The sequence below is a fragment of the Schistocerca piceifrons genome, chromosome 11, assembly GCF_021461385.2.
Source record: "Schistocerca piceifrons isolate TAMUIC-IGC-003096 chromosome 11, iqSchPice1.1, whole genome shotgun sequence".
NCBI classification, from domain to species: domain Eukaryota; kingdom Metazoa; phylum Arthropoda; class Insecta; order Orthoptera; family Acrididae; genus Schistocerca; species Schistocerca piceifrons.
Genome location: NC_060148.1, coordinates 65,003,456 through 65,024,414, shown reverse-complemented (window position 1 = coordinate 65,024,414; position 20,959 = coordinate 65,003,456). Strand labels below are relative to the sequence as shown.

At 45.3% G+C, this 20,959-nt stretch overlaps 1 protein-coding gene across 1 annotated transcript in view; it reads left to right on the top strand.

Annotated features, from left to right (window-relative positions):
* LOC124720051 (high affinity cGMP-specific 3',5'-cyclic phosphodiesterase 9A) overlaps positions 1–20,959 on the top strand; it is a gene marked incomplete at its 3' end in the record, with an annotated part of 606,367 nt that overhangs the window by 376,353 nt on the left and 209,055 nt on the right. The window contains exon 2 of the mRNA XM_047245312.1: positions 13,220–13,369. Coding sequence (XP_047101268.1) covers positions 13,220–13,369 — 150 coding nt within the window. The remainder of the gene's footprint in view (positions 1–13,219; positions 13,370–20,959) is intronic.

The window sequence follows — 20,959 nt, the reverse complement described above, 5'->3', positions numbered from 1 at the left end:
GCGGTCTTCAGTCCTGAGACTGGTTTGATGCAGCTCTCCATGCTACTCTATCCTGTTCAAGCTTCTTCATCTCCCAGTACTTACTGCAACCTACATCCTTCTGAATCTGTTTAGTGTATTCATCTCTTGTTCTCCCTCTACGATTTTTACCCTCCACGCTGCCCTCCAACGCTAAATTTGTGATTCCTTGATGCCTCAGAACTTGTCCTACCAACCGGTCCCTTCTTCTTGTCAAGTTGTGCCACAAATTCCTCTTCTCCCCAATTCTATTCAATTCCTCCTCAGTAGTTATGTGATCTACCCATCTTATCTTCAGCATTCTTCTGTAGCACCACATTTAGAAAGCATCTATTCTCTTCTTGTCTAAACTATTTATCATCCCTGTTTCACTTCCATACATAGCTACACTCCATACGAATACTTTCAGAAATGACTTCCTGACACTTAAATCGATACTCGATGTTAACAAATTTCTCTTCTTCAGAAACGCTTTCCTTGCCATTGCCAGTCTACATTTTATATCCTCTCTACTTCGACCATCATCAGTTATTTTGCTCCCCAAATAGTCCTTTACTACTTTAAGTGTCTCATTTCCTAATCTAATTCCCTCAGCATCACCCGACTTAATTCAGCTACATTCCATTATCCTCGTTTTGCTTTTGTTGATGTTCATCTTATATCCTCCTTTCAAGACACTGTCCATTCCGTTCAACTGCTCTTCCAAGTCCTTTGCTGTCTCTGACAGAATTACAATGTCATCGGCGAACCTCAGTTTTTATTTCTTCTCAATGGATTTTAATTCCTACTCCGTATTTTTCTTTTGTTTCCTTTACTGATTGCTCAATATACAAATTGAATAACATCGGGGAGAGGCTACAACCCTGTCTCACTCCCTTCCCAACCACTACTTCCTTTCATGGCCCTCCATAACTGCCATCTGGTTTCTGTACTAGTTGTAAATAGCCTTTCGCTCTCTGTATTTTACCCCTGCCACGTTTAGAATTTTAAAGAGAATATTCCAGTCAACATTGTCAGAAGCTTTCTCTAAGTCTGCAAATGCTAGAAACATAGGTTTGCCTTTCCCTAATCTATTTTCTAAGATGTCGTAGGGTCAGTATTGCCTCACGTGTCCAACATTTCTACGGAATCCAAACTGATCTTGCTATCCTCAGCAAACGTCAAGAAAAATTACAGGATGTGATGAATGGAATGAACAGCTTAATGAGTACAGAATATGGACTTAGAGGAAATCGAAGGAAGACGAAAGTAATGAGAAGTAGTAGAAATGAGAACAGTGAGACACTTAACATGAGGATTGATGATCATGAAGTAGATGAAGTTAAGGAATTCTGCTGCGTAGACAGTAAAATAACGAATGACGGACGGAGCAAGGAGGACATCAAAATCAGTCTAGCACTGGCAAAAAGGCAACTTGTGGCCAAGAGAAGTCTACTAATATCAAACATAGGCTTTTATTTGAGGAAGAAATTTCTGAGAATGTACGTGTGGAGCAGAGCGCTGTATGGTAGTGAAACATGGACTGTGGGAAAACTGGAACAGAAGAGAATCGAAGCACTTGAGATGTGGTGCTACAGACGAATGTTGAAAATTAGGTGGACTGATTAATTAGGGAATGAGGAGGTTCTGCGTAGAATCGGAGAGGAAAGGAATATATGGGAAACACCGACAAGAAGAAGCGACCGGATGGTACGACATTTGTTAAGACATCAGGGAATAACTTCCATTGTACTAGAGGGAGCTGTAGAGGGTGAATACTGTAGAGATTGGAACACATTCAGCAAATAACTTAGGTTGCAGGTGCTACTCTGAGATGAAGAGGTTGGCACAGGAGAGGACCTCGTAACCGGACAGACAGCGACAAAAAAAAATTGGTCTCGTAAACGGTTGGCCCTGACTAGTTTTAGTACGCAATCTGACTGCATAGAATAACAACAAAGAATGAAAGAAAATTTCCGTTAACACAATTAATTAATTAAGTCCCCAGCAACTATAAAACCTACGAAACCAAAGCACAAGTGTAACTGTTCTGTGTGTGGAAGTGTGATTCAACGTACTCATCTGGCACGGTTCTTCTTCAACAAGACAAGAAATTTTAAATACCATTTATACTGAAGTAATTAAAAAAAATAGAAATATTATAATTGCGCAAGAAAACCAGAATTACACTCTGATACAAGAACACGAGCCAGATGCTTTGTTGACTGAACCTGTGACGAGGCAGTGTTTAAGACATAATGAAAAAAAAGGAATTTTTTTTGCCTTCATATAAATTGACGAAAAGCACTCTGATCATTACAATATCTCCATTCGAACAACATCTGCTGTCTAGCCCATCAAACAACTGCATACAACATGGCCACAAATAGCACAGCTATCAATATCCTCTCAGCAAGATCTGCACAAGCACTCACTACGACGACATCTCAACAACGACTTGACTCCTACTACTCTCAACAAGCACTGACTACTGCCACATCTCGACAAGCACTGCCAGTGGAGGCGGCGGAATAAAACTCTCTAGCGCGATCTCTGGCGCTGTGGCTCAGTGTAGCCACCTTTCACTGTGTATCGTTCAATGAGATAATTTTGCAGCTACATTCAGTGGTGTATATTTATATTACGTGCAAACTGTATTGCAAATACAGACAGTAGTACAGGAGTAATAAGATAAGCCTTCTTTCCTGCTGCTGAAGTTTGACGGCACGAAGAGCGAAAATGTAGTAAGCGGTGAACTGTTTTTCTTTCATTGTTTTGTGGTGGGCGTGACCGAAAAAAAGTTCCCTAGAGCTTTGAAATTATGTGTAAATTTTGGTGGACGTTGCGAAGTGGCTTCATTCTCAATTACTAGTTGACTGAATTATGTGTATCTGCGCGCCGTCAGTTAACGCTGACGTCGATTTGCTGCAGCATTTTGGAACATATACTATGTTCGAACATTATGACTTATCTCAAAGCAAACGGTCTAATAACTCTCAGCAAGCCGTCCGAATATACTGTTCTTGTGAAACACAACTAGCTCTTTATTCGTAGGGGGTAATGAGTGGCATCGACAGGGGACGTCAAATTGATTCCATATTTCTGGACTTCCTGAAGGTTTTGACGGCCGTACCTCACAAACCTCTTCTAACCAAATTGCGTGCCTACGGAGTATCGACTTTGTTTTGTGACTGGATTCGTGATTACGTGTCACAAGGGTCATAGTATGTAGTAACTGACGGAAAGTCATCGAGTAAATCAGAAGAGATATGTGACGTTCTTCAATGTAGTGCTATGCCCTCTGCTGTTCCTAATCTACACTACTGGCCAGTACAATTGCTACATCAAGAAGAAATGCAGATGATAAACAGGTATTCATTGGACAAATATGCTATACTAGAACTGACATGTGATTACGTTTTCGCGCAATTTGGGTGCATAGATCCTGAGAAATCAGTACCCAGAACAACCAGCTCTGGTCGTAATAACGGCCTTGATACGCCTGGGCATTGAGTCAAACACAGCTCGGATGGCGTGTACAGGTACAGCTGCCCGTGCAGCTTCAACAGTTCATCAAGAGTAGTGACTGGCGTATTGTGACGAGCCAGTTGCTCGGCCACCATTGACCAGACCTTTCCAGTTCGTGAGAGATCTGGAGAATGTGCTGGCCAGAGCAGCAATCGAATGTTTTCTGTATCCAGAAAGGCCCGTACAGGACTTGCAACATGCGGTCGTGCATTATCTTGCTGAATGTAGGATTTCGCAGGGATAGAATGAAGGATGTAACGTCCACTGTTCAAAGTGCTGTCAATGCGAACAAGAGCTGACCGAGACGTGTAACCAATGGTACCCCATACCAGCACGCCGGGTGATACGCCAGTATGGCGACGACGAATACTCCCTTCCAATGTGCGTTCACCGCGGTGTCGCCAAACACGGATGCGACCATCATGATGCTGTAAACAGAACCTAGATTCATGTGAAAAAATTCGTGCACCCGGGTTCGTCGTTGAGTACACCATCGCAGGCGCTCCTCACGGTCTCTGAGCTGATAGTCCATGCTGCTGCAAACGTCGTCGAACTGTTCGTGCAGATGGTTGTTGTCTTACAAACGTCCCCATCGGCTGACTCAGGGATCGAGACGTGGCTGCACGATCCGTTACAGCCATGCGGATAAGATGCCTGTCATCTCGACTGCTAGTGATACGAGGCCGTTGGGATCCAGCACGGCGTTCCGTATTACCCTCCTGAACCCACCGCTTCCATATTCTGCTTACAGTCATTGGATCTCGACCAACGCGAGCAGCAATGTCGCAATATGATAAACCGCAATCGCGATAGGCTACAATCCGACCTTTATCAAAGCCGGAAACGTGATGGTACGGATTTCTCCACCATACGCCAGGCATCACAACAACGTTTCACCAGGTACCGCCGGTCAACTGCTGTTTGTGTATGAGAAATCTGTTGGAAACTTTCCTCATGTCAGCACGTTGTAGGTGTCGCCACCTGCGCGAACCTTGTGTGAATGTTCTGAAAAGCTAATCATTTGCATATCACAGAATCTTCTTCCTGTCGGTTAATATTCGCGTCTGTAGCACGTCATCTTCGTGGTGTAGGAATTTTAGTGGCCAGTAGTTTATATAACCGATTTAAAATGCAATGTGCGCAGACCTATCTGATTGCAGATAATGGTGTCATTTACCGTCTAGTGAAGTCATCAGCAGATGAAAACCAACTGCAACATGATTTAGACTAGATATCGGCATAGGCCGAAGAGTCGTAATTGGCTCTAAATAATGAAATGCGGAAGGTCATGCATATGAGTGCTGAACGGATTCCGTCAAAAATTTGGGTGCAAGATAAATCACCGGAGTATAAAGGCTGTCAATTCAGTTAAATGCTTAGGAATCATAATTACGAGCAAGTCAGACTTGTGGGTAAGGCGAATCAAAGACTGCGTTTTATTGGCAGAACACGTAGAACATGAAGCTAAGGAGAAGATGGAACGAAGAGGGCGTGTAGAGTATTGCGCTATAAGTAAACTGCAACTCTACACTCAGGTGGCAAAAGCCATGGGATTCGATGTGGACAAACATAGATGGCGGTGGTATCGCATACACGAGGTATAAAAGCACAGTGCTCTGGCAGAGATTCATTTGTACTCAGATGATTCATATGTGCCAAGAATACACAATGGTTCAAATGGCTCTAAGTACAGTGGGACTTTACATCCGAGGTCATCAGTCCGATAGACTTAAAACTACTTAAACCTAACTAACCTAAGGACATCCAACACATACATGCCCCAGGCAGGATTCGAACCTGCGACCCTAGCGGTCTCGCGGTTCCAGACTGATGCGCGTAGAACCGCTCGGCCACAGCGTGCCGCAAGAACCAGAATGCTATGTGGTGTCAACACTATGAATGTCCAGCTCATAATGCCTTGCGTGCACGTCGTGTTCTGAAGCGAAGGTATCCAGGCAGATGGATTGGCTCCAAGAATACCAAATTTCAGGCTTTAGCTGTCATTGACCTGAGTCGAAGCAAGACCCCAGGAGTAGACAACATTCCATTAGAAATACTGACGGCCTTGGGAGAGCCAGTCCTGACAAAACTCTACCATCTGGTGAGCAAGATGTATGAGACAGGCGAAATACCCTGAGACTTCAAGAAGAATATAATAATTCCAATCCCAAAGAAGGCAGGTGTAGACAGATGTGAAAATTACCGAACTATCAGTTTAATAAGTCACAGCTGCAAAATACTAACACGAATTCTTTACAGACGAATGGAAAAACTAGTAGAAGCCGACCTCGGGGAGGATCAGTTTGGATTCCGTAGAAATACTGGAACACGTGAGGCAATACTGACCTTACGACTTATCTTAGAAGAAAGATTAAGGAAAGGCAAACCTACGTTTCTAGCATTTGTAGACTTAGAGAAAGCTTTTGACAATGTTGACTGGAATACTATCTTTCAAATTCTGAAGGTGGCAGGGGTAAAATACAGGGATCGAAAGGCTATTTACAATTTGTACAGAAACCAGATGGCAGTCATAAGAGTCGAGGGGCATGAAAGGGAAGCAGTGGTTGGGAAGCGAGTGAGGCAGGGTTGTAGCCTCTCCCCGATGTTATTCAATCTGTATATTGAGCAAGCAGTGAAGGAAACAAAAGAAAAATGCGGAGTAGGTATTAAAATCCATGGAGAAGAAATAAAAACTTTGAGGTTCGCCGATGACATTGTAATTCTGTCAGAGACAGCAAAGGACTTGGAAGAGCAGTTGAATGGAATGGACAGTGTCTTGAAAGGAGGATATAAGATGAACATCAACAAAAGCAAATCGAGGACACTGGAATGTAGTCTAATTAAGTCGGGTGATGCTGAGGGAATTAGATTAGGCAATGAGACACTTAAAGTAGTAAAGGAGTTTTGCTATTTGGGGAGCAAAATAACTGATGATGGTCGAAGTAGAGAGGATATCAAATGTAGACTGGCAATGGCAAGGAAAGCGTTTCTGAAGAAGAGAAATTTGTTAACATCGAGTATAGATTTAAGTGTCAGGAAGTCGTTTCTGAAAGTGTTTGTATGGAGTGTAGCCATGCATGGAAGTGAAACATGGACGATAAATAGTTTGTACGAGAGGAGAATAGAAGCTTTCGAAATGTGGTGCTACAGAAGAATGCTGAAGATTAGATGGGTAAATCACATAACTAATGAGGAAGTATTGAATGGAATTGGGGAGAAGAGGAGTTTGTGGCACAACTTGAGAAGAAGAAGGGATCGGTTGGTAGGACATGTTATGGGGCACCAAGGGATCACCAATTTAGTATTGGAGGGCAGTGTGGAGGGTAAAAATCGTAGAGGGAGACCAAAAGATGAATACACTAAGCAGATTCAGAAGGATGTAGGTTGCAGCAGGTACTGAGAGATGAAGAAGCTTGCACAGGATAGAGTAGCATGGAGAGCTGCATCAAACCAGTCTCAGGACTGAAGACCACAACAACAACAGCTGTCATCTCGATCGGCGGAGTGGCCGGCGCCCTTCACTTAACGACCGAGAGGAACGGCGTCGTTTGCGTAGATTGTCGGTGCTAACAGACAAGCAACTCTGCCTGAACTAACCGCAGAAATCAATGTGGGACGTACGACGAACGTATCCCCTAGGACAGTGCGGCGAAATTTGGCGTTAATGGAATTTGGCAGCAGACGACCGACGCGGGTGCCTTTGCTAACAGTAGGACATCGCCTGCAGCGTCTATCCTGGGCGAGAAAACGTATAGGTTGGACCCTAGACGACTGGGAGACCTTGGCCTCTCGAGTAAGTTGGTAAAAGCTGACGTTAGGGTTCGAGCGTTGAGCGGACCCCACCAAGCCATTGATCCAAGTTGTCAACAAGGCACTGTGCAAGCTCGTGGTGGCTCCATAATGATGTGGGCTGTGTTTACAAGGGATCATCTTGGTCCTCTGATCCAGTTTAGCCGATCATGCACTGTAAATGGTTATCTCCGTACATCCATAGTTGATATGGAGAACAGTGGGCCGTCAGCTGGTATAAATTTGTATCAAAAATGAAGAAATTCCTCCAGCTGTATTTAAGGTGTCGATTTTATTTTCGCAACTAGTTTCAAATGGCTCTGAGCACTGTGGGACTTAACTGGTGTGGTCATCAGTCCCCTAGAACTTCGAACTACTTAAACCTAACTAACCAAAGGACATCACACACATCCATGCCCGTGGCAGGATTGGAACCTGCGACCCTAGCGGGCCCACGGCTTCACACTGTAGCGCCTAGAACCGCTAGGCCACTCCGGCCGGCTAACTAGTTTCAACTTTGTAGCAATGCCATCTTCAGGCCCATACACTCGTTGACGGCAACTGCGTGCGGCTGATAGTAGAAGTCAGTGGTGAGATACGGACGTGCTCCGTGTGGAAGGTGGGTAACTAAATTTTTAATGTAAATGGTTATGTTCAGCTCATCTGCAGCCATTCAAGGATTTCAGTTCCCAAACAACGACGCGCCACATCACCAGGCCACGATTGTTCACAGCTGGTTTGAAGAACATTCTGGTTAATTCGAGGGAGTGTTTTGACCACCCAGATTACCCGACATGAATCCCATCGAACGTTCATCGGACATAATCGAGGTCAGTTCGTGGACAAAATGCTGTACTCTTTCGCAAATATGGACGGCTATAGAGACAGCATGGCTCAATGTTTCTGCAGAAAGCCACAGGTTACTGCACTAAGACGGGCAAAGGGCGGTCCGCCACGCAAGTCCCTGTGAATTTCAATCGGTCTGCGCCCTTTGGCCCACAAGCCATGCGGCTTTTCGCGGATGATGCTGTAGTGTACAGAGAAGTTGCAGCATTAGAAAATTGTAGCGAAATGCAGGAAGATCTGCAGCGGATAGGCACTTGGTGCAGGGAGTGGCAACTGCCTCTTAACATAGACAAATGTAATGTATTGCGAATACATAGAAAGAAGGATCCTTTATTGTATGATTATATGATAGCGGAACAAACACTGGTAGCAGTTACTTCTGTAAAATATCTGGGAGTATGCGTGCGGAACGATTTGAAGTGGAATGATCATATAAAATTAATTGTTGGTAAGGCGGTTGCCAAGTTGAGATTCATTGGGAGAGTCCTTATAAAATGTAGTCCATCAACAAAAGAGGTGGCTTACAAAACACTCGTTCGACCTATACTTGAGTATTGCTCATCAGTGTGGGATCCGTACCAGATCGGGTTGACGGAGGAGATAGAGAAGATCCAAAGAAGAGCGGCGCGTTTCGTCACAGGGTTATTTGGTAAGCGTGATAGCGTTACGGAGATGTTTAATAAACTCAAGTGGCAGACTCTGCAAGAGAGGCGCTCTGCATCGCGGTGTAGCTTGCTCGCCAGGTTTCGAGAGGGTGCGTTTCTGGATGAGGTATCGAATATATTGCTTCCCCCTACTTATGCCTCCCGAGGAGATCACGAATGCAAAATTAGAGAGATCAGAGCGCGCGCGGAGGCTTTCAGACAGTCGTTCTTCCCGCGAACCATACGCGACTGGTACAGGAAAGGGAGGTAATGACAGTGGCACGTAAAGTGCCCTCCGCCACACACCGTTGGGTGGCTTGCGGAGTATAAATGTAGATGTAGATGTAGAAATAGCGGGCTACACTTCGCTGCTCTTCCAAAGTTGGCGACAGTGTCGCGCACGCCATTTCTGTTTCGTAGTTCAGGCTTCTCCCGCTAGAGCTGCACTTGAAAACAAAATACCTGCTGTCGTGCAAACTTACTTCAAACTATACTGTCGCGAAATTTCAATATTCCAGCTGCAATACCAGGGGATAAAAAAAATATTGTGCGTTACTTTCTGCTCTTCCCATATCGGAGGACGGCAATGGAAAAGCACCACCGCTAGCTCCTTGCCTAGTACGGCGGTGCGGGTTTCCCGCATCTACATCTACATCTACATTTATACTCCGCAAGCCACCCAACGGTGTGTGGCCGAGGGCACTTTACGTGCCACTGCCATTACCTCCCTTTCCTGTACCAGTCGCGTATGGTTCGCGGGAAGAACGACTGTCTGAAAGCCTCCGTGCGCGCTCTAATCTCTCTAATTTTACATTCGTGATCTCCTCAGGAGGCATAAGTAGGGGGAAGCAATATATTCGATACCTCATCCAGAAACGCACCCTCTCGAAACCTGGCGAGCAATCTACACCGCGATGCAGAGCGCCTCTCTTGCAGAGTCTGCCACTTGAGTTTGCTAAACATCTCCGTAACGCTATCACGCTTACCAAATAACCCTGTGACGAAACGCGCCGCTCTTCTTTGGATCTTCTCTATCTCCTCCGTCAACCCGATCTGGTACGGATCCCACACTGGTGAGCAATACTCAAGTATAGGTCGAACGAGTGTTTTGTAAGCCACCTCCTTTGTTGATGAACTACATGTTCAAAGGACTCTCCCAATGAATCTCAACCTGGTGCCCGCCTTACCAACAATTAATTTTATATGATCATTCCACTTCAAATCGTTCCGCACGCATACTCCCAGATATTTTACAGAAGTAACTGCTACCAGTGTTTGTTCCGCTATCATATAATCATACAATAAAGGATACTTCTTTCTATGTATTCGCAATACATTACATTTGTCTATGTTAAGGGTCAGTTGCCACTCCCTGCACCAAGTGCCTATCCGCTGCAGATCTTTCTGCATTATACTGCAATTTTCTAATGCTGCAACTTCTCTGTATACTACAGCATCATCCGCGAAAAGCCGCATGGAACTTCCGACACTATCTACTAGGTCATTTATATATATTGTGAAAAGCAATGGTCCCATAACACTCCCCTGTGGCACGCCAGAGGTTACTTTGACGTCTGTAGACGTCTCTCCATTGATAACAACATGCTGTGTTCTGTTTGCTAAAAACTCTTCAATCCAGCCACACAGCTGGTCTCATATTCCGTAGGCTCTTACTTTGTTTATCAGGCGACAGTGCGGAACTGTATCGAACGCCTTCCGGAAGTCAAGGAAAATAGCATCTACCTGGGAGCCTGTATCTAATATTTTCTGGGTCTCATGAACAAATAAAGCGAGTTGGGTCTCACACGATCGCTGTTTCCGGAATCCATGTTGATTCCTACTGATTAGATTCTGGGTTTCCAAAAACGACATGATACTCGAGCAAAAAACATGTTCTAAAATTCTACAACAGATCGACGTCAGAGATATAGGTCTATAGTTTTGCGCATCTGCTCGACGACCCTTCTTGAAGACTGGGACTACCTGTGCTCTTTTCCAATCATTTGGAATCTTCCGTTCCTCTAGAGACTTGCGGTACACGGCTGTTAGAAGGGGGGCAAGTTCTTTCGCGTACTCTGTGTAGAATCGAATTGGTATCCCGTCAGGTCCAGTGGACTTTCCTCTATTGAGTGATTCCAGTTGCTTTTCTATTCCTTGGACACTTATTTCGATGTCAGCCATTTTTTCGTTTGTGCGAGGATTTAGAGAAGGAACTGCAGTGCGGTCTTCCTCTGTGAAACAGCTTTGGAAAAAGATGTTTATTTCAGCTTCACGCGTGTCATCCTCTGTTTCAATGCCATCATCATCCCGGAGTGTCTGGATATGCTGTTTCGAGCCACTTACTGATTTAACGTAAGACCAGAACTTCCTAGGATTTTCTGTCAAGTCAGTACATAGAATTTTACTTTCGAATTCACTGAACGCTTCACGCATAGTCCTCCTTACGCTGACTTTGACATCGTTTAGCTTCTGTTTGTCTGAGAGGTTTTGGCTGCGTTTAAACTTGGAGTGAAGCTCTCTTTGCTTTCGCAGTAGTTTCCTAACTTTGTTGTTGAACCACGGTGGGTTTTTGCCGTCCCTCACAGTTTTACTCGGCACGTCCCTGTCTAAAACGCATTTTACGATTGCCTTGAACTTTTTCCATAAACACTCAACATTGTCAGTGTCGGAACAGAAATTTTCGTTTTGATCTGTTAGGTAGTCTGAAATCTGCCTTCTATTACTCTTGCTAAACAGATAAACCTTCCTCCCTTTTTTTATATTCCGATGAACTTCCATATTCAGGGTTGCTGCAACGGCCTTATGATCACTGATTCCCTGTTCTACACTTACAGAGTCGAAAAGTTCGGGTCTGTTTGTTATCAGTAGGTCCAAGATGTTATCTCCCCGAGTCGGTTCTCTGTTTAATTGCTCGAGGTCATTTTCGGATAGTGCGCTCAGTATAATGTCACTCGATGCTCTGTCCCTACCACCCGTCCTAAACATCTGAGTGTCCCAATCTATATCTGGTAAATTGAAATCTCCACCTAAAACTATAACATGCTGAGAAAATTTATGTGAAATGTATTCAAAATTTTTTCTCAGTTGTTCTGCCACTAATGCTGCTGAGTCGGGAGGTCGGTAAAAGGAGCCAACTATTAACCTAGCACAGTTGTTGAGTGTAACCTCCACCCATAATAATCCACTTCTACCTCACTACAGGATAAACTACTATTAACAGCGACAAACACGCCACCACCTGTTGCATGCAATCTATCCTTTCTAATCACCGTCTGTGCCTTTGTAAAAATTTCGGCAGGATTTATCTCTGGCTTCAGCCAGCTTTCTGTACCTATAACGATTTCAGCTTCGGTGCTTTTTATCAGCGCTTGAAGTTCCGGCACTTTACCAATGCAGCTTCGACAGTTTACAATTACAATACCGATTGCTGCTCAGTCCCTGCATGTCCTGACTTTGCCCCGCACCCTTTGAGGCTGTTGCCCTTTCTGTACTTGCCCGAGGCCACCTAACCTAAAAACCGCCCAGTCCACGCCACACAACCCCTGCTACCCGTGTAGCCGCTTGCTGCGTGTAGTGGACTCCTGACCTATCCAGTGGAACCCGAAACCCCACCACCCTATGGCGCATCGTCCCCTATGCTCCCAGAGTATGGGACCTCTTTATATTTTCAGTTCTCCTGACAAATGTGAGCCTGAGATATATATATGGCTTACATTTGTTGGGAGAACTGAAAAATAATGTACACTATGTCTTTTTGCACTTAACTTACTTGCATAAGAAAAGAGATGTAGCAGCGCAAACAGGACTTGCGCTCTGAAGGTTCCGTACAAACTTAATTATATATATATACATGTGAGTCTGACATTTCCGATCCACTGTTGAAATATAGACTCTGGAAGGAGAGAAAAACAGATTAATTTGGTGCTGCATTATGTATAAATTTAAATACGAGTGTTTCTATCTGATTTATAACTGTAGTGACATTATGTAACCCGAGCGCTTCGCTATTTGCCCGAGCGCCGGGCGTAACACAATCTGCACAGAGCGGATTACGCCGCGCAGCTATTAACTTCTCGGCGCATCGCGTTGCTCCGCCTCGCCAGAGATAATAGCTGCCCGCGCGTGAACATAAGAGTCGACGCGCCTAGCCAGAGGTAACAGCTGTCCGCCGAGGCGCCGCGCGTCATCAGAGATAATAGCTGCTACGCGGTGAGCGAGCGCAGAGCGCTTCAGAGATAATAGCTGCTACGCGGTGATCGAGCGCAGAGCGCTTCAGAGGTAATAGCTGTGCGCGCGGCTGCGGAGCGCGCCAAAGATAATAGCTATGTGCGCAGCGCGTCGCGGCGCGAAGCCTCGGGAGCAGAGCGCAGGGCTGCCAACCTGATCGGCGCGACCGTTTTTCGTGGTGTTGGCAGAGCTGTTCCGGTCCGCGGCGGAGGCGGGCCCGCTGGACATCGTGAAGCTGTACGGCTGCGACGGCCGCCTGCTTAACATCTCGCCCGCGCTGAAGGACAACGCGCCCGACCGCCCCTACCGCCTCGAGGTCGTCGCCGCGCACTGCAACGGTGAGTACCTGACGACGGCACGTACATCTGACGTCGAAACGTCGCGACAGGAATAAATCTCCACAGTGTTAGGTCTACTACTGACGACACAGAGCTGCGTTGTGCTGCGTCCATGTGTCGCCAATGGACAACTGCTATGGTTTACCTGACGACGGCGTACACATATGACGCCGAAACGTCGCGATAGAAATAAATATCCACGCTGTTACTGCTACTACTGACGACAAACAGCTGTGAGTTCATGTGTCGGCGATGTACAAATGCAGCAAAGCGAAACGTGATGATGGTGCACCAGTCTGTCTTTTAAAGGTCGCAGTAAATTTTAGTATTCTAAAGATTGTTATTACAACCAATCACGAGAAGGTGCACTTTTCTCAGGGTGTAACTAAAATCCCTTACAGAGTTTGAGAACAGGTTCCTTACACCAAAACAAAGAAATATCTTGTAAACATGGCCTCTAAAATGCATACTGTATTTCTAAAAAGGGTTTTACTAATGAATTGGAATGAAATGATATTCGTCGTATAGTTTAACACTATTTACAGTTGCGAGCTTTTATACACAAATGCCAACAGTTTATGCCCACGTAGTTATAAGGGAGATAAAATTACAACACTGTTACATAAATTCCTAGTGTAATATTATCTGTCTAACACTAAGGAGAATTTCCTAAGGAATGGCTAGCAATGATCTAAACGGGGCGTTGCCTCTTCACATAACAGCAGTTTTTCAGTCAAGAATGTGATATTCTCTTATTTACAGGGAAATTATGGTCCTGTTTATATGTGTTGCCAATGTAATGTTGCTTTTTCTTAAGACTAAAGAGAACATTTCATACTTTTGACCGAAGGTAGAAGTGTTAGCTGCATCAGTGCTGGAACACTTTCGGTAGTCTGCAATCTGGTGCACCTAAAATTTGCTGAAATTCAGGAAAATCTCAATAGTAATACTTGCATAATAACTCGTCGTGGGTAATGACGTAGTTTTTCTCTGAATAAGCTGGCCACTGCGGTCGTATTCGAATCCAGGTAGTAATGGCTGCCAACAACGAAAATTTCCATCTGAAATTAATTCTGCAAGTTGCCAGAGAGAACATCACATATCACTTTAACAAAAGTAAGTTATATTTTATAGATAACAAATACATAATTTCCAGCAGTACAGACCTTTTATCAAGAGAGAAAAATAAGAGCATCATGATATTACAACGCACGCAGCGTCGAATCATAGATGGGACTTGTATGTCCATTTGCAAACGATAAAATTCCTATGTCGTGTGTCATCGCTTTTTTCGTCTTTTTGACATAGTTCACGTATATTTTTGCACCAGATTTTTCCAGAAGATGTCTACCTTTAGAGCTATGTGCGCTTGTTCAGTACAGAGCTGTTTCATAGTAGCGAAGATGTACAACTGCCCATACCTCTGAAGATGTGCATTTCAGATCGTTTGTTTACTGGACATGTGTTCTTATTTTATTGCATACTAACTCGTCCGAGATTATGGAAAGCAAAGGGCTTGCAGTACAAGAGATGTGTTTCACAGTATCGAAGATATGCATCTTAGAGCCCATGTTTACTACGATTTTTTCTTGTTTTGTTCTAAAGAACCTGTCTTCAAAGTCTGTAAAGGGAATTTAGTTATGTCCTGTATATTTATCCGCTACTAAGCGACAATTACAAAGATGAGATCGCTGTTGATGCCACACGCATATGACGCCGAAACTTTGCAAATAGATTTTAGTTTAATAAGGACTCCTGCTTTCACTGACCACTTGAAAATAAAAGGGAGAACGTTGTATCTTGGAATACAGCCCCGAAATAGCTACACTACTGACCATTAAAATCGCTGCACCAAGAAGAAATTCAGATGATAAACGGGTATTCATTCGACAAATATATTATACTAGAACTGACATGTGATTATGTTTTCACGGAATTAGGGTGCATAGATCCTGAGAAATCAGTACCCAGAACAACCACGACTGGCCGTAATAACGGCCTTGATACGCCTCGGCATTGAGTCAAACAGAGCTCGGATGGCGTGTACAGGTACAGCTGCCCATGCAGCTTCAACACGATACCAGAGTTCATCAAGAGTAGTGACTGGCGTATTGTGACGAGCCAGTTGCTCCGCTACCATTGACCAGACGTTTTCAGTTAGTGAGAGATCTGGAGAATGTGCTGGACATGGCAGCAGTAGAACATTTTCTGTATCCAGAAAGACCCGTACAGGACCTGCAACATGCGTTCGTGCATTATCCTGCTGAAATGTGGGGTTTCGCAGGGATCGAATGAAGGCTAGAGCCACGGGTCGTAACACATCTGAAATGTAACGTCCGCTGTTCAGAGTGCCGTCAATGCGTACAAGAGGTGACCGAGACGTGTAACCAATGGAATCCGATACCATCTCGCCGGGTGATAAGCCAGTATGGCGATGACGAATACACGCTTACAATGTGCGTTCAACGCGATGTCTCCAAACACGAACGCGACCATCATGATGCTGTAAACAGAACCTGGATTTACCCGAAAAATGGGGTTTTGCCATTCGTGCACCCAAGTTCGACGTCGAGTACACCATCGCACGCGCTCCAGTCTGTGATGCAGCGTCAAGGGTAACCGCAGCCACGGTCTCCGAGCTGATGGTCTGTGCTGCTGCAAACGTCGTTGAACTGTTCGTGCAGACGGTTGTTGTCTTGCAAACGTCCCCATCTGTTGACTCAGGGATCGAGACGTGGCTGCACGATCCGTTACAGCCATGCGGATAAGATGCCTGTCATCTCGACTGCTAGTGATACGAGGCCGTTGGGATCCAGCACGGAGTTCCTTATTACCCTCCTGAACCCACCGATTCCATATTCTGCTAACAGTCATTGGATCTCGACCGGCGCGAGCAGCGATGTCCCGATACGATAAACCGCAATCGCCGTAGGCTACAATCCGATCTTTATCAAAGTCGGAAACGTGATGGTACGCATTTCTCCTCCTTACACGATGTTCCACAACAACGTTTCACCAGGCAACGCCGGTCAGCTGCTGTGTGTATGAGAAATCGGTTGGAAACTTTCCTCATGTCAGCACGTTGTATGTGTCGCCACCGGCGCCAACCTTGTGTGTTTGCTCTGAAAAGCTAATCATTTGCATGTCTGTAGCACGTCATCTTCGTGCTGCAGCAATTTTAATGGACGGTAGTGTATTTCTTTTTTTGTTTCCAATTGTGAAATGATAACATTCCGATTACGTGAGCTGCAGTCTTTTTTTGTGAAATTATAAAAAATAATCTGGAAAAGTAACGTCTTCCAAAACGTGCAAAACGCTACAACACTGTTGTTGCAGTCGATAGAATCTTACCTACACTGTATTTTATAGTCCCTGTGTTACATTATTACTCTACAACGCAGTAATAATGAGTAAATGAAAAGAAATTAAGAAGAAGTATTAGCAAAAACAAATATTAAAAACGTTTTGAAAGGAAACCTGTTGGCAAGCAACATGAATTTCTGTTTTCAAGACAGGACAAGTAGTTAAAGCTATTAAAGAAACTGAGTTCATTTGAAAATATAACACGAGTCTCATGGTGTGAGTCCAGCAGTACATTTGATGACCTCTTCTATGCCATTTAAAGACAGTCTTACGTCCACTTGAGTTTCACCCTAGCAAAAAATCAGCAGACCATCTTCCTTTTGGAGGTAAAAGATGGCATGTGACTGGCGATGTATGACTTAACCGTCCAACGTTATGTAACTACACTATGTGATCAAAAGTATCCAGACACCCACAGAAACATATGTTTTCCATTTTAGCTGCATTGTACTGTCACCTACTGACGGGTACTCCATATCAGAGACCTCAGTACTCATTAGACATCGTGAGAGAGCAGAATGGGGCGCTCCGCGGAACTCACGGACTTTGAACGTGGTCAGGTGATTGAGTGTCGCTTCTGTGATACGCGAGATTACCATGCTCCTAAAGATCCCTAGGTTCACTGTTTCCGATGCAACAGTGAAGTGGAAACGTGAAGGAACACGTAAAGCACAAAAGCGTACAGGCCGACCTCGTATGTTGACTGATAAGAGACCGCCGACAGTTGAAGTGGGTCGTAAAGTGTAATAGGCAGACATCTATCCAGACCATCACACAGCGATTCCAAGCTGCATCACGATCCACTGCAAGTGCTATGACAGTTAGGCGGGAGTTGACAAAACTTGGATTTCGTGGTCGAGAGACACATCACGCTGGTAAATGCCAAAAGACGCCACCCCTGGGGTAAGGAGGGTAAACAGTGGACGATTGAAAAGTAGGAAAAAATTGTGAGGAGTGACGAATCACGGTACACAATGTGGCGATCCGATGGCAGAGTATGGTTATGGCGAATGCCCGCTGAACGTCATCTGCCAGCTTGTGTAGTGCCAACAGTAAAATTCGGAAGCGGTGGTGTTATGGTGTGGTCATATTTTTCACGGAGGGAGCTTGCACCCCTTGTTGTTTTTCGTGGCTCTATCACAGCACAGGCCTACATTGATGTTTTAAGCACCTTCTTGCTTCTCACTGTTGAAGAGCAATTCGGGGATGCCGATTGCATCTTTCAACACGATCGAGCACCTGTTCCTAATGCACGCCCTGTGGCAGAGTGGATACACGACAATAACATCCCTGTAACGGACTGGCCTGCACAGAGTCCTGATCTGAATCCTATAGAATATGTTTGGGATGTTTCGGAACGCCGGCTTCGTGCCAGGCCTCACCGACCCACATCGGTACCTCTCCTCAGCGCAGCAGTCCGTGAAGAATGGGCTGCCATTCCCCAAAAAAACCTTCCAGCACCTGATTGAACATATGCCTTAGAGAGTGGAAGCTGTCATCAGGGTTGAGGGTGGGCCTACACCGTACTGAATTCCAGCATTACCGATGGAGCGTGCGACATACTTGTAAGTCATTTTCAGCCAGATGTCCGGATGCTTTTGATGACATAGTGCAGTTTTAAAAATATACGGAACTTTACTCACCATAAAGCTCTGCAAGTGGAGAATGAGCGATATCCTCAAAGTAGGTTTAAAATAGTAAACAACACTGAAATATGTTAAACTCCTGATATTCAAAAACGCTGCCAAAACACAACGCTATGTTTCCGAGCAACAAAAATAGTGGAAAACACCGAAAACTGCTTATGGCGTTCTCTAGCGCACTCTCCCCAAAGTGATTCTCAAATCGGCCAGAAGGCTGAAGCATCGCCCAGGAGTGTCACATGTTCGTAGGTGCACTAACATCAAGGTACAACATTCTCCTCTACCATACCTGCACTACTGGCCATTAAAATTCCTACGCCACGAAGATGACGTGGCACAGACGCGAAATTTAACCGATAGGAAGAAGATACTGTGATATGCAAATGATTAGCTTTTCAGAGCATTCACACAAGGTTGGTGCCGGTAGCGACACCTACAACGTGCTGACATGAGGAAAGTTTCCAACCGATTTCTCATACACAAACAGCAGTTGACTGGCGTTGCCTGGTGAAACGTTGCTGTGATGCCTCGTGTAAGGTCGGATTGTAGCCTACCGCGATGGCGGTTTATCGTATCGCGACATTGCTGCTCGCGTTGGTCGAGATACAATGACTGTTAGCAGAATATGGAATCGGTGGGTTCAGGAGGGTAACACGGAACGCCGTGCTGGATACCAACGGCCTCGTATCACTAGCAGTCGAGATGACAGGCATCTTATCCGCATGGCTGTAACGGATCGTGCAACCACGTCTCGATCCCTGAGTCTACAGATGGGGACGTTTGCAAGACAACAACCGTCTGCACGAACAGTTCGACGACGTTTGCAACAACATGGACTATCAGCTCGGAGACCGTGGCTGCGGTTACCCTTGACACTGAATCACAGAGAGGAGCGCCTGCGATGGTGTACTCAGTGACGAACCTGGGTGCACGAATGGCAAAACGTCATTTTTTTCGGGTGAATTGAGGTTGTGTTTACAGCATCATGACGGTCGCATCCGGGTTTGGGGAAATCGCGGTGAACGCACATTGAAAGCGTGTATTCGTCATCGCCATACTGGCGTATCACCCGGTATGATGGTATGGGGTGCCACTGGTTACACGTCTCGGTCACCTCTTGTTCGCATTGACGGCACATTTCAGATGTGTTACGACCCGTGGCTCTACCCTTCATTCGATCCCTGTAAAACCCTACATTTCAGCAGGATAATGCACGACCCCATATTGCAGGTCCTGTACGGGCCTTTCTGGATACAGAAAATGTTCGACTGCTACCCTAACCAGCACATTCTCCAGATCTCTCACCAACTGAAAACGTCTGGTCAATGGTGGCCGAGCAACTGGCTCGTCACAATACGCCAGTCACTACTCTCGATGAACTGTGGTATCGTGTTGAAGCTGCATGGGCAGCTGTACCTGTAGACGCCATACAAGCTCTGTTTGACTCAATGTCCAGGCCTATCAAGGCCGTTATTACGACCAGAGGTGGTTGTTCTGGGTGCTGATTTCTCAGGATCTATGCACCCAAATTGCGTCAAAATGTAATCACATGCCAGTACTAGTATAATATATTTGTCCAATGAATACCCGTTTATCATCTGCATTTCTTCTTGGTGTAGCAGTTTTAATGGCCAGTAGTGTGTTTATATATCGCCAGTGGACAAATGCAAATGAGCACCCTTATGATGGCAAACAGTGCTGTCTCTTGAACGTCATAATAAATGTTATCTGCCGAACGATTACTATTACGGAGTAGTGTATTTATTCATGCATCGCCAATGGCCTGCCGCAGTGTGCAATATGATGTCGCGGCGCCCTCATCTGTTGCCGAAATGCCACAATAGCTAGCGTCCACTGCTGCCGGTGAGTTCATGCACACCTGCTGTTTCGCTATACCTATATGGAGTGGTCAGCCTTTATGTCGGCTTCTGTTCTTCTGGGGACACTTTCAGTGAGGTTTCTGAATACCTCTGGAGGAATGAGAACCTATTCTTCCCCACAGGCCGAGCCCAGATAAGTAAGTCATGTTGGGAGCTAGAGCCGAGTCGACGTTCTAAATCATCCCAGAAGGATTCCATTAGGTTCAGGTCGCGAATCTGGGCAGGCTGGTCCATTTCAGGAATGTTTTTGTTCACAACAAAATTACCTCACAGTGCTACTTTATCTCTGGTTGAACTGCCATGCTAATAGAAACTACAACCGCCTCCAAACTGACAAAAAAAAAAAATGGCTCTGAGCACTATGCGACTTAACATCTGATGTCATCTGTTTAACCTAAGGACATCACACACAGCCATGCCCGAAGCAGGATTCGAACCTGCCACCGTAGCGGTCGCGCGGTTCCAGACTGTAGCGCCTAGAACCGCTCGGCCACTCCGGCCGGCCCAAACTGATCATCTACTGTACGTAGTGTAGAATGCTATGAAATGTGTTCATACCCTTCCGCATCTAACAATTTCTTAAGCGCAGTGCACGTGGTATTCTGCAGACATTCGCCAGCCTCAAACCTTTTCACCAGAATCTCTTGTCCAGTACAAAGTTTCAAGCGACTGGAGCAAGGCGCAGTTCACTCCACCGTATAAAA